Source organism: Vipera berus, assembly GCF_964194415.1.
Source record: "Vipera berus genome assembly, chromosome: 1".
Classification (NCBI taxonomy): Eukaryota; Metazoa; Chordata; class Lepidosauria; order Squamata; family Viperidae; genus Vipera; species Vipera berus.
In genome coordinates, this window is record NC_138202.1 from 333,508,573 (window position 1) to 333,523,545 (window position 14,973).

The 14,973-nt window shown below is 38.2% G+C and overlaps 1 protein-coding gene across 2 annotated transcripts in view; it reads left to right on the forward strand.

Annotated features, from left to right (window-relative positions):
• The first annotated feature begins 2,204 nt into the window (after positions 1 to 2,204).
• The window catches only part of KIF13B (kinesin family member 13B), a 158,933-nt gene continuing 146,164 nt past the window's right edge, over positions 2,205 to 14,973 (forward strand). For both annotated transcript variants that reach the window (XM_081312970.1, XM_081312971.1), the window contains exons 1-2: positions 2,205 to 2,327; positions 13,925 to 14,018. In XM_081312970.1, the coding sequence (XP_081169096.1) occupies positions 2,273 to 2,327; positions 13,925 to 14,018 (149 nt within the window). In that variant the 5' untranslated portion in view covers positions 2,205 to 2,272. The remainder of the gene's footprint in view (positions 2,328 to 13,924; positions 14,019 to 14,973) is intronic.

Sequence of the window (14,973 nt, forward strand, 5' to 3'; positions counted from 1 at the left end):
TTAGGAATTTATTGACAGACTAAAGAGTGTCAAGAGGACAGGAACCAAGATGATAAAAGGTCGGAATGGAAGCACTTAAGAGGAACAGTTGAAGTCACTGAGTAAAAAGGAGACAGATGCTGTTTTCAAGTATCAGCCTTCAGTCTCCTATGGGAAAAGGGCCAGAATGATTCTGAGTTGTTCAAGAAGACAGGATAAGAAACAGTGGATTTAAATTACACAGAAGTAAATTTCAGTTAGATATCAGGAAAAAAAAATCTTAACAGTAATAGCAATTCAACAATGGAGCAGACTTCCTCAGGAGGTGACGGACTGTCCTTTAGTGGTGATATTTCAAAAGAATTTGGATAGCCAGTTCTTGACAAAGTTGTAGCAAATAGGATTAGATTATCTCCAAAATCCCTTTAAATCTTTACCTTCTATGATTCTATTCTTATCATGAGTTGATTGTTCCTAATTACACTTCATCATCCCTCTGATTTGAGACCTTTCTAAAATCAAATTAGTCTGATACAGTCACTGAAAAACACTGTATGCAATTATTTTTTTAGGAAATGTATATGGCCACGTACTTGCTCACAGCTTGCAAGCAATAAAAACACAGTATAGAAAACAAAATAAAAACAATAAAAAACAATAAACCCACCCCATTTATATATTGATATATATCGATATATAAATTTAATAAATATAAATATCATTTATAATACAAATTTAATAAATAAGAATGACAGTAGCATTTCCTTTTGTGTATGACTGATGCAGTGAAGGTTTTCTTCATTAACAAGAAAAATATATACATAATGTAATAATATAGTTCATAAATAGAGAAACCACAGGAAATTATGAAAGAAAAAAATGTACTAAGAAAATCAAAGAGATTTATAGTACAAAAGCAAATAGATCACACCTCATTAATAGATTTTTGTTTAACCAAGAAGATATATCTTTTAATATGAATCTAAATGATTCCTATTTTGTAATTTTATTCATTCATTTTACCTTGTTCAATAAAAGGATTCCAAATGTATTCCTTTTCTGTTAATTCTCTTTGTCTAATGTAGACTTCCTAGCTTGGCTGATTCCAGATGTATTGAGGTTGCACTCCTGTAAACTGTAGATCTAATATATCTGGAAGAGACCAGCTTGGAGAAAATCTCAGAATAATGTCTTGTCCAAAATTTTATCTTCTTATAAATATCACACAGCTCCAATATTTTGGGGCCACAACTATGCACATTGATTAAATCACATGTTTAGGAACTGCATCAAAATACTTCTAGTGTGGTATCTTCTTAACATGAGTGGGACACATCTGTAAATACTGGTTACTTGCAAGAGTAAGAGTTGTATTGAAGAATGATACAGAAACTGGAATAGGGTCAATCTACATATTGTATACACTGTGAAAAGAAAAGAAAAAAGAAATCAGAAATAAAATACAAATATTATTAATGCATTTGTCTTTATCCAGAAACAAGACAGGATGGACTTCAGATTGGATGAGAGTCCTCTGTTCTCAGTTCAGATCACCTTCTTTCAGCCTAGTTTCGTGCAGTTCACAGGTGTGCCGTGAATATGATAGCATTAGGAAGGAGATATACAGTATTTCAACTTAAACTGACTGTAGTAACAGCGGAACATGAATGCCGCCATAGACATACAAATTCATGGTTTCCCACGTTCTGAAAAAGAACATATCTGGTATAAAATAAGATTTCCTTCCCAATTCAGGTAATAGTCGCGTTGTGTGCTTAGGTTTCAGAAGTCTCAAAAACACTGGCCAAAGTTCTGTTGTAATCAGTTTTTATTTCGGACTTTTCACTTAAAAAGAGAATGGATTGTTCATCCAAGATAATACAATACAATATATGTGTGTATTTATGTTGACATCTAGAGGATTAGAGGGGAAGGTCTCCAAGATGTGCTATTTTCAAAGATTTTTTTTCTTCTTGAAACACCTGTTTCCCCAAAACTGCAGACCCAAATCACCCACGTCCAAACGCTCATCTACACGTCCCGGTTCTGCTCCTCGAGCTCCAGTTCCGGACATTAGAAAGGGCTTAAAAGTCTGTACAGAGAAGACCACATTTCCCAATAGGCAACGAGAAGAGAGAGAGAGAAAAAAAATGCTCGCGTGCGGCGCAGAGACCTCTGGATGTTGTAGTCCTCGTGGGAGGTTTTTCCCCGTAACCATGCTCCTCCTCCTCCTTCGCTCTCGTCCCCGAAGACGGAAGCCTGCGGAAAAGTGAAGAGGAGCGGAGTTGACGTGATGGGGGGCTCCAAAGTGAAGGTGGCGGTTCGGATCCGACCCATGAATAAGAGAGGTGAGTTGCGGGGGCGATGAGCTGATCGGGCGCCTTCCAGTAAGTGTGAATGGAGGAAGAGAGGAGACTTCCCCAAGCAGCGCCCAAAGAAAAGGACTCCCCCATTCCACGCAAATACATTTGCGAAGGAATCAAATGTCGAGGAGCAGGAACCGACAACGATCCTTCCTTAAGGGCTGTGTGGCTGGGCAGGTCTTTCTCCCCTCGTGTTGGCAAAGGTGGCCCTCCTGCAGTGGATTAAAAGCGGACAGAACGAAGGAGGCTTCAGGAAGCTTGCGGGAGAGACCCCCTTCCAGGACCACATATCAACAACCCCCCCTCCCAGCTGAGTGGGTGAAAAGCATCTAAAAAGCAAAAAAGACTGGGGGGGGGGGTGTGGGGACCGGCGGAGCAGAGACACCACTGCCCCGGTGCAGAAGGGAATATTTAAGGGGTTAACAATGGGTAGAGGGAAGGGTTGGCTTTCCCCAGAACTGAAGGGCTGCAGAAGGGGGAAGAAACCTCAGCCCGCGTTCTGACTTGAGAAGGTCTGGGTCAGAAAGTCCAGGAGAGAAAAGCCACTTCCTCCTCCATTGTATGGAAAAATATTTCCGCCACTGTATGGAAAAATATTTTGCCCTGGGGCAGGAGGCAGAGAGAAAAACAAGAGAGAAGGAGCAGCAGCAGCAGCAGGAAAGCTAGTTTGTGCCTCCCGCTGAGGGGAGGGAATCCCTTGCCAAGGTGAAAGTGTGACCAGGAATCCTAAACACAGAAGATAGGAAGCAGCACTACCAGCCTGTGTTAGGAATTGGAGGGTAGTTCTCTGCTTGATAGGCACTGCTGCCCAAATAGCAGCAGAGACAAGGTGTTCTATGTCCACACACACCCCTCCCCTGGGACAGGAGCGGGAACAGAATAATCTGTACTCATAGGATAGGAAGTCCTTCCTTCACCTAGGACAGGAAAGCAACTGAAGATGTGCGGCCCAAATTTTAAGATGGAGTTAATAAATAAGCAAACACTCTCGGTCTGTGTGTGTAGATTAAAAGTCAAATCTCTTCCTTCAAGGTTAAAAAGAATCAAGTAGATCTTGAGCAATTTGGAGGCCAGATGAGAATGAGAGATTGACCACCTTTATACAATATGTGTCATCTGGTTATTAACCTTCCTGGGTTTGCACAAGACATAACACTACACATTAACCAGATGGCCACCAGACAAAACAAAAATCTAAGGTTAAAAATAATTAACCTTCGCAAGTTATGAAAATGGCCTGCCAAGTTGTTAACTGACCTGGTTAAATCAGTTGTGTCAATGTCATCTTATCCTTTTTCCCTTTTTTGTAAATTTGCCTTTCCCCTTTTAGGTGATTTTTGTATGTTTTTCCAGTTTTCCCTTTGATATATCTTTTTCACAGTCTCTTGTTTTCACCTACTCACATTTATTTTTACTTTGTAGCCAGATATACAGTATTTGTGCAGCTTCACACAAGGGCATTGCTTTTAATTCAGATTGGCAATATTAATCGTAATATTACCCTTAAGAAATCTGCATGCATGATGGTAGGGAAGCACCTAGTGAGGTGCTGTAGCTACATTTTTTGCTATATGTTTCTTCACAGGTGTCAACTACCTGGGTGAGTTAATACAAGCATGGGGATTAAGACAGGTTGTCTCCTAATATTTCAATTGAGGCATGTCCTATCATGGAAGATAGACATGAATAGTTTTTCTTTGGTAATGTTTGAAGGCAGGGAGGAAATTTTCTGGTGTTCTTAAACTTGTTACGTTAGTTAGATGAGCAAATAAATGGTGTTTTCATGATATGTCTTTTTAAAAAATAGGACATTTAATAGCACCTTTTATACATAATACCCTCTTTCCCCCTACCCCATGTATGGCCCAGATAATATATAGTATCTCAACTTTTCTCCTTCCCCTCATGTGAGAATTAATATTTCAAAAAGCTAGTTGCTAAGCTTTGCATTTTACAGGATGCTCAAATGCCAAGAAGTCTAAACATTCTTATCTGTTAGGTTGGAGAGCCAGAGACTGCACTGAGAAACCTGTCCTATGCTATGAATTTCCATCCCTATCAAGCTGTTTAGGTCATCTTCTGTATCAAGCAGAAAATGATGTTATCGCAAGACAGTGAATACAGAAATTCTTAACTGCTGCAAAGTGTAATGAAAACTAATTTTCCCAATTCGTTCACTACTCTAGGCTCAAATGAGGTTGAATAGGGTTCGTTTGAGAACCCAGCAGTTATACTAATAGATTGTGTGAACCGCAATACGATATTGTATGCTACATCCAAGCAGATAATACAGTTTGCTTCATTGGCATAACATGCGAAATGAACACAACCATTATGTTTTATTCATCAGAGTTTAGAATTTACAGTGTTTCCTGGATCCTCCTTCATCATGTTTCACTACCCTTTTTCCCCCCTAACAATAGCAACAATCCTGATGGGAACAACACTTTTTAAATGTCTTCCCAATGGCATTTTTGTTACTATGAGGTTGTAATTATCTGATTATAGCAAGATGGTAAGGTCTGAAACCTTCAAGCCTAAAGAAATGCAGGTCTAGTTCTTATCAATAGATAACAGATTATATTTGTCAATACCCTGCCTTTTTACATTTCCGCTTGAAGGCAACTGGCCTTCTGAATTGTTTGCTTTTCACATGAGCTTACAGAATTATCACTCAAGTAATTATTAGATGAAGCCCTAAACAAAACGGCTATATCATTCTCTATGGGCCCCACCCCCAAGGCCATAACACCATTTAGAATTTCAGCTGCTGCTTTTCCCTGTTTGTGGCTTTCTGTTCAAAAAGTAAAAAGATCACTTTTTAAGAGTTTGATGTGTTGATCCATTAGATCAGAACCATATCATTCACAATCCATTTTGTTTTCGAGGTGGAGAATTTTGTCGTTCTGGTTTGATCTAAGAATATTCTTTCCATCTAACCAGATGCTCAACCCTCCTCTGTGTTCCCAAGTGTAAAATTGTTAGTGTTGAATTAGTGCCTGGCTAAAAAATCTGCCAGCTAACATCTTGGGAAAGTGAAGAAGGGGGGCAGGGGGGCCGGGGCAGGGAAATTTTAGTGGCAGGAAGGGGCTGACTTGCTCCACCTCTCCTCCATTACTCTGGACAATGTCTGTTTCAGCTACACTTGCATATTTCTTTATTAAATTTGTACTCTAAAATTCTACACTCTGATCTTCTAAACAGAAACTTCTTCAATCTTTCTAAGATAATTGTTGACATTTTTGCAGATATAAAGGCCATACTATTGCAGAAAATCATGGACTGGTTGAATTTGTAAAATTTCTCTATATTTAAACTTGTGAAAGTAAAAGGGCAAATGGATATACATTTATTATCTAACTATTTTTTTTCAAAAAAGGTAAACTGTTCAAACCGTTCATAACTATGCATGGTATCAAAACAGACATATTTTACATTTGAAATATAGGTGTGTGTATTGAATGGAACTGGGAAATTTGTTTGACAGCTGAATTTTAAAAGTAGAAATTGACACTTGGCGGGTAGGGGCTGGGTTGAGATTCCTGTATCAATTGTGCTTCTGTGTTGAGTGTGGCAAATATCAAAGCTCTCTCTCACTTTGGAGTAATGGCATGTCTTATGCATGCCATTGTCTGCCCTAACAATAGCCTTATCTAGAGAAAAATGGTTTACATGATCTTTGTTTTCAGTTACAAATGCTTCAGTTTCCTGGAGCCATATGTTGAAATCTCTCTATATTCATCTCACAAACTTATAAGAAGAATAGTCTAAAATCTTTATTTCTTAAAAAAAAAAATGTTAAATCATAGCTTTCCGATTTTAAAAATCGAACTATGCTTTACTTTATCATAAATGAATCCTTTCCTCTGGTGTAATTTTAAGGAAACATTGTCTCTCATGTTCAACTAGTAATGATATGGAGTTACGCATAGTCCTCGACTTACGATCACAGTTGGGAAGCCTTGGATGTTGAGCAAAGCAGTCATTAAGTGAGATGTTCACATGACTGCTTCGCTCAATGACCACAAACATGACACTCCCAATTATGTCCCTTAAGTGATCTTCTGGGTCATTAAGCGGATGGAGTGAAAGGGCTGCCTGCTGGAAGGACATCTCAGCTTCATGTATAGCTGAGATTTCCTCCCCACCCCGCCACATGCCCAACAGGCAGCCCTTTGAGAGCTGAGACTTCTCAGCTGAGGAGTGAGAGCTGAGATTCCCTCCCGGAGTAACAGCCCCTTTGAGTGAAAGAGCAGAGAGTTAGAGAAAGGAAAGGGGAAGGATGTAGGGAGAGAGGGATTTTCGGCTCTGTATATGCTTGGATTTGGGCTGCCAAGGTTCAAGCAGGCACAGAGCTTAGGGTCCTGCAGAGAGCAATGTGCAGGTGAGGAGGGAAGGATTTGGGGCTTTGTGCATGCTTGGAAATCCAGGCAGATAATGGAGCTTGGGCTCCTTCTCTTCTGCCTCTGTGTAGAACTCCACAGAGACAGGGATTGGGATTTTTGCTCAGTGCCTGCTTGAATGTTGAAAGAGGAGGTCCAGGAATAAACGGAGCTTAGTGTCCTTGTCTCCCTGCCTCTGCAGAGAGCTCCGTTGAAGTGTGGAGAGAAGGACTTTAAGTTCCATGCCTGCTTGCAATTCAGTTGTTGAGATTCACGCAGGCAAAGATCAGCAGGGTGCTCTTTTTGCCAGCCCCCATAGAAAAGAAGGGAGTCCTTCACTGTTGATTTCCCCACTGACATTCTGAGGAGGCAAGCAGAGAAGACTGCAAATGGCGGTTATGTGGTTGTGGGGCACTTGGTAATCAGTTGTAAGCAAGGCTTTTTTTCTCATAGAATGCTCAGAATGGAGTTCCGGCACCTTTTTTGGATGGAACCTTGTAGGGTAGGCAAGGCGGGTTGTATGACATGTGTGAGTTCCGGCACCTTTTTTATTTTTTACAAAAAAAAGCACTGGTTGTAAGTGTGAACAGAAGAAGAACCCATATCACAAGAACAGTGCCAAGTGTGTGTGTGTGTGTGTGTGTGTGTGTGTGTGTGTGTGTGTGTGAGAGAGAGAGAGAGAGAGAGAGAGAGAGAGAGAGAGATTTTGTAATGGTTGGAAGTCTTTTACAGGCCATAAACCCCCTTTCTAAGGCCGTCATAATTTCAAACACTAATTAAGCAACTGGTCTGAGGACTATCTGTATATCTGAACCTAAAAAATTGATTTTGATTTAGAAAAACAAGGCCATTTAAAACTATAGTTTTTGATCTTGGCTAACTTTCTGATTCTTAAACTTTAATACACTCCCAACTACTAAATTGGCAAACATATTCCAATCCCCTTTACAATGCATACTTTAAAAACATAGGAGATAAAAATGACATTTCAGTGAAGGCAGTGCTTTTATCTCAAGCTACATTCACTGATATACTTTCCTCAAAGACCATCAGCCAGCTTCCTAATTATTTCGGACATCCCTACAACCATAGCATCACTAACTATTTGATGTGCTCCTTAATGTGGGAGCTACCCCAACAACATTATGGAGGCAAGACAAAAAATGCTAAGTTATACAGAACTTAGATGAGACTGGTAAGCAAACGTGGACTAGGGGTTCTGAATTGTTAATTTTCAGGTTTTGGATAAAGGAACCATGTTTATGATAGGAGCAGATGAATTTGGGGTTGGTCTTTCACAAGATAGATTCTCTTCTGTTTCTGTCTCTGTTCTCTCCCTTAATCATACAGTCTGTATTGGATTCCTCTTCGAACCTCTTTACACAAATATCAACAACCCTTTCCTGCACAACTCGTGTATTTTGCTAATACTGCAAACTTTTTGAACTTCTATGGGCTGTACATCTTTGAAATAAGAATGTGAGAAATGTGTGGATGTAACCTGGAATGTTTAATTACAGGAGACAAAACCTATTAGAGGAATTATCCATTTGACAAAATGGCACATTCAAGTTTGCTAGCAAAATACTGTAAGAGAATTCTGTGGATTCTGTTCTCAGTTAACCTTTTCCAAACCAAGAAGATTTTGCACATAGTGCTAATTGATTCTGAACGTGCTCTTAAGTTGTAGGGCAGAACTAATAAAGTTTGGGGAAACTGTTACAAAAGTGAAGCATGTGGCCATATAGTTTCAGAACAGTGATAAAAGCATGTAATTGCCACATCCATTTATGAAAGTCTCAATGCTCTTTTATGGTACTGTAGTGAATTAAATATGTCTGTTTTGAAAGGAAGCAGTTATTTTATATGAAACACTTGAAACCTGCTCCCAATATGCACCACGTTAACAGCAGTTAAAAAGTTTTTGTCCTTGTTTAACCCATATGTTTATAAATCTAAATAATAAATAAATAATAAATAATAAATAAATGTTTATTAGTGATCTAAAATATTAATGTAAAGATTACAAGAATACAAAATTTAAGAACACGTTCATAATATAGCTAGCCCTCAAATGACTGATGATTTTCATTTAAAGTGCACTTTAAAACTTACTAAATTTTCTTAGCTGAAGGATAGATTTATGAGAAGTAAAGATGGCTCGTTTGGATTTTATTTTACACTATTGTAAACATTACAAGCTCAAAATAATGTTTCTAAGTATATTCTTCTTCCACAAGTTTGTTGTAGCAGGGCTACCTTTTGGGTTTCTATCTTACCTAGCACTGGAAATCTGAATACAAGTATTGTGTGTTTTCTAGCTGCTGTACTCATACATAATAAATGAACTATTGTAGTCTGAAATTTTAATGGATTGTACAGGCATATCCTTTGTAAAGTGATTAGAAAAAAATGCTGATTGTAAACCCTGTTTTAAGCTTGTTATAAATTCCCCTTTCCCTCAACTTTTCTTTTGACTCTAAATTCAAATACGATCAGTGTCACAAGCAGCAGATCACCTCACATAGTATTTAGAAGTAGGTCTATTTATTTTTTAATAGGAGACCCTCAGGAAAGTATGCACTGTATTGTAGAATTAGTCACTGAATCTACTATATATAAAACATTTTCTGAATCCCCATCTTTTCCTTCCTTCCTTCCTTCCTTCCTTCCTTCCTTCCTTCCTTCCTTCCTTCCTTCCTTCCTTCCTTCCTTCCATCCATAGCTTCATTCACCATCTGCAGAAGAATGCTTTTAGCTGGTTTCTTCATAAAACTCTGGCTTCTCTGGATTTCTTTCTAATTCATGGTTGTTGAGTCATTGCAAGTTTTACTTTTCAATCAGGGATGGTGTTAAAGATATCTCAAGAATAGCATGTGTTCACTGAGGAAATAGAGTAGAGATATGATTATCTTCCATACCTTGTTTCTCTAATTAGTAGTGTTATTTCGATCTCCCTTTAAGAAGTCTGTTTTTTTCCCCTCTTGGAATGCCAACTGGTATCTATTTGAAGCTGTAGGACAGTAGTGGCGAACCTATGGCACGCGTGCCAGAGGGAGCACTTGGAGCCCTCTGTGGACACATGTGCCTTACTCTTTGGCTAAGTTTTTGCAGGAAAAAGCCATTTCTCAAGCCCCTTCCTAGCCAAAACAAGCCTCCCGAGTGAGTGTGCTGTTTTCAGCTTTGAATTATATCAAATCTGACACCAGAAACAGACTAACAGATGACCTGAGTGCTGCATGAATGAATGAACCTTTATTGTCAAAGTACAACCATGTATACATTGAGATTGGCTGAGCCTCCCTTCATGCCCCCCCACAACTTACAAAGTATAAGCCAAGGTTAGACAAATTATCAGCATGCATACAACAGCAAAAATCACATTAATTGTTCAAAAGCATGCCAAATGCAAACTTTTACCTTTCAGTAAAACGTTGTTCGTATCATTCAAAGCTTTGTTATTGTGTTTTTCTTTTAAGACAAAAGATGTTAATGTATGAGTTGTTTTTTTCTAAACTAAAACCTCAGTATTCAGATTAAATTGCCATTGGCACTTTGCGATAAATAAGTGGGTTTTGGGTTGCAGTTTGGGAATTTCCAGAATCACTGGAGCTTTCTATCATAAGGATTTTAATGTTTCTTGGAAAGTGATTGAAAAATGTGAGATTTTATTTGAGAAGACTGATGATCTTGAGACATTTACTGTTAATTTACTGTAATTGACAGCTGCAGAAGTGTATTTCATGAATGTATCTATTACATTTGGGACAGTAGTTAAACGTAACTAGTGGTAGTTATATTCACCTGATAATGGATACCAGCATGTTCCATAACATGCATGAGCTTTGTAATTTTTATATGGAGTCTTTTCAGCAAGTGGTTCAATGTAGAAATTCCATAATATTAGAAAATTTTAAAACAACTACTCCAATTACACAATATTTTCTTGTTTTTGCAACAAAAACAACCCCTATCACTAGGATTACCTTTGGAAATATCATTCTTCTTCACACACTCCTTAAATACATTGGTAACATTTCATCACCTTTTTGATGATGAACACAGTAAATAGAACCATGCTTATACATTATGCTGAGCACTAATATATGTCTAGTTTGGCTTAGTATAGTTAGATTTAGATTTTTTGTCCCACTTTTATTATTATAAATAACTCAAGGCAGTGGACATATCTAATACTCCTTCCCCCTCCTATTTTCCCCACAACAACTACTCTGTGAGGTCGATTTGGCTGAGAGTGACTGGCCTAAAGTCACCCAGCTGGCTTTCATGCCTAAGGTAGGACTAAAAGTCACAGTTTCCTGGTTTCTAGCCAAGTGCATATGTGGTTTATAAACCATACTTTATAGGTTAATGGTGTCAGTTCAACTGTTGCTTGTTATCAAAACCATGATTAAGCAAACTCTGTGACTCCGTTGATGAAATTGGAAGGGGCTACTTGGATCAAGTCTAGTTCCTGTCAATGCAGGTGCTCAAATAAAAAATCAGGTACTTAAATCAAAATCAAATTCAGTGTTTCTCAACTTTGGCAGTTTGAAGATGTAGGGATTTCAACTCCCAGAATTCCCCAGCCAACCAATGTAGAGCCTACTACTTCACCAGATAATTGATTCCACTGTTAAATTGCTGTTATTTTTAAAGCATTTTGCTAAAGCTCAGAAGAATCTTCATTCCTATAATTTAAAACCATTACCGGTATATTCTGCATCCCTGGATGATACCAATTAATATGCATTTTTTTTAATCTGACCTCCTTTCAGATACTTGTACGGGATTCAAGTATATTATCACTTACCATCATAGTCAAGTCTCATTCTCATATATTTCAATTGCCAATCTTCTAATCATCTTGTCATGGTTTTTTTTTAATCCTTTCTGATTTGATGGAGTCCTTCATAAAGTTTGACCCTCAGGCCTTGGATAGATTGTAAATCATTTTCCATTTTGTGTGTGTAGGATTTGAAGTTGCTTGTATCTTCAGAATTAATTATGTTTTAGTAATAGTATCCACATAAAAGGTATAATTTTTGGTTATCCTATTCAGTCCAGGGAACCTAAAACTATTTGATAAGAAATCTGCCCACAGTTTTCCAGGGTGAATATTTTGAAAAGCTATTTTTATATCTGAAGTGCTTCCTATATGCCTTATTTTATGTTTATTGAAAAGAAATAGCATATTGCCTTAGGTTACCTTCTCCACCCTCCATCTTATGTTCAATAAGAAAATATTATATTCTTTGTTTGAACTAATTCCTGCTCGCTTTCAATAGCTCTCATTTGCAAATGTGAAAGAAGAAGCAGGAATATATTTTTCTTTAGTGTAAGCTAAAAATGTTCTATTAATTTGGAATATTTATCTGCTGCCCAAATGTAATATATGTTTAAAATTATTCAAATACCAGATTATACTTCATTTTCTCTAGAAGACAGTGGTTCTCCCATCTTTTCTTTCTTTTTGCCAGTAAAGCTAGTTTGTGGATAGATGTTTTAAAAGGTGGATTTTCAATGAAGTGAGTTTACAGCTTCCATTTGTAGAAATGTAAATGATACCCACTTGAACTTGCAGTATAGAATCAATATCAATTCCAGGAAGAAGCATTGTTTTGTTCCCAACATCTCTGTAGTGAAAGAAAGTTACATGTTTCTTGATATCTACCAATTCAAAGCCTCAGCCACAAATGTGAATATTTGAAGGCTGCAGTCAACATAGGAGATGTGTACAATGTCCTCACCTTCAGTGTCCTTCCTGCATGCAGGCTCAGCTTACACTCAGTTTGAGAAGTGTTGAGCAACAAAGAAGGAAATAAACATCTTCATTCAGTAGAATTTGAGAAGAACATTCCTCAAGTCTGCAGATACTGATAAGATAAAATGTATGATGGTATGGATAGAAATGGAAAATGGGGATAGAGAAGTAGAATCCTTCTTGGATTCTTTATCACTAGCTTATACCCTGATGTGGAATAGGGGAGAGGAAATGGCTGCATCATTTGATTGCAATGTATGGCTATGAAAGTTGGACCATAAGAAAGGCTGAGCACCAAAGAATTGAGGCCTTTGAACTATGGTGCTGGAGAAGACTCCTGCAAGTCCCTTGGACTGCAAGGTGTTCAAACCGGTCAGTCCTAAAGGGGATCAACCCTGACTGTTCTTTAGAAGGCCAGATCCTGAAGTTGAAACTCAAATACTTTGGCCACCTAATGAGAAGGAAGGACTCACTGGAGAAGAGCCTAATGCTGGGAAAGATTCAGGGCAAGAGAAGAAAGGGACGACAGAGAATGAGGTGGCTGGATGGAGTCACTGAAGCAGTAGATGTGAGCTTAAATGGACGCCAGAAGATAGTAGAGGACAGGAAGGGCTGGAGGAACGTTGTCCGTGGGTTCGCGATGGGTCAGACACGACTTCGCAACTACTAACAACAACAACACTTGTACCAGTCTTTCACAGTTGGTCTGTCTTATCCAGTATTATTTATCTGTTTTGGTCTGATTGTCCGTGGTAGATCTATGAGAGTATTTGCTGTGTTTTCCTACATTATTTCATAGAATTTTCATGTAAGTCTTGTACTTTACACTAAGGAATTCTTTTTGTTCTGGATGTAACAATGACAAAACATATTGATACTGGAGAGGAAATGTCCTTCTCCCACTTACCTAACTTAAATAGTTGTGTGACAGCTTTTGTCTTCCTTCCTCTCTATTTCTGGACTTTATAGTTCCTTCACAGTCCTTCAGAATGTCTCTGCAGGTTCTATACAACCAGCTCTTTGGAGATGGGAGGAGCAACATAAAGAAATCGGCAGTAGGTTCCCCCAAAATGGTGCCTTCTCTCCATCTGTTAGATAAAAGTTCCCATCATTTCCATCTATTGGGGCCCCAGCCATACAAGTAGAATGCAGACCATTGTATTCCAGCAGATGTGGATGATGCCAGATTTGGGGAAGCTGCTGTAACTTATTTATACTTTAGAACAAGTATAAAGCTGAATATCCTGGTAGGCAGTTTCAGATAATCAGGGGACAAATTCATTAGCAAAGTAGAAATGATCAGGTTCGTAATACTATAAAGCAGGGGTATCAAACTGCTGGCCCGTGATGTTGCAAGTTTGACACCCCTGCTATAAAACTGTAGTTCTTAGAACGGCATTTGACATGTTTATCCCCTCCTTTTCTTCCCATAATAGAAATAGATCTGCATACGAAATGTGTGACGGATGTGGAGACCAACAAAGTTATTCTTCATCCTGTGAACACTAACCTTTCAAAAGGAGATGCTAGGTAAGTTTATTTCCCTTTCCCTTTTGTTTTGTTTTTAAAGAAAAAGAAAATATATTTTTAAGAATGAATCATTGTAATAAAGCGTGGGTAAGGAAACTGAAGAGACTCTTTTGGGGGAAAATCTATTTCTCAATAAATTGACTTTGTTATTTATATGAGAGTCATCTGATTTGTATAAATAGCTGAAAATATATTTCAGCAAGATACGGCCTTTCTATGCATTTATTTATTTCTAGCTATCCATTTAACCAACATCAATTTCCTACTGCAGAGTTAGTCAAACAAGCATACATTATTACTCTTTTTCAGTGTGAGAAGGCTTGGCTCAAATATCTATGGAGATTCTCAGTCATCCAGCCTTGGTTGTCCCAAACATGCTTTTTTCAAAAGGCAACTGGACTTTGAAAAACAATTGAAAACAATTTTTTAAAGATTAAAGCAGATTAGTTCCTCTGAATGTCTATGGAGATTCTCAGTTATCCAGGTCATAGTTATCCCAAAGATGCTTTTTTATGAGGCAACTGGACTTTCTTGAAGACGTTTCACTGAATGGTGAATGGCTGAATGCAGAAGGTTGCAGAAGGTATTGGATTAATTGGAAGGGAATGGATAATGTATTGTTTTTGTGGACTCTGTCATAAAGATATGTTATGAGTACTGGAGAATAATTAGAAGAGTGTGTGATGAATTTATTTAGTTCTGTTTCCTTGGTTTAGTGCAGGGGTAGGCAACCTTGGCTCTTTTATGACTCGTGGACTTCAACTCCCAGAATTCCTGAGCCAGCCTGGCTCAGGAATTCTGGGAGTTGAAGTCCACGAGTCATAAAAGAGCCAAGGTTGCCTACCCCTGGTTTAGTGCAAAGTAGCATAATGTCTGGACCAGGTGAAATGCACCTGATTAGGTCTGTTTTCATTTCCTGATCATATACTGTGTTCTTTTAATTGATTGATTCGTT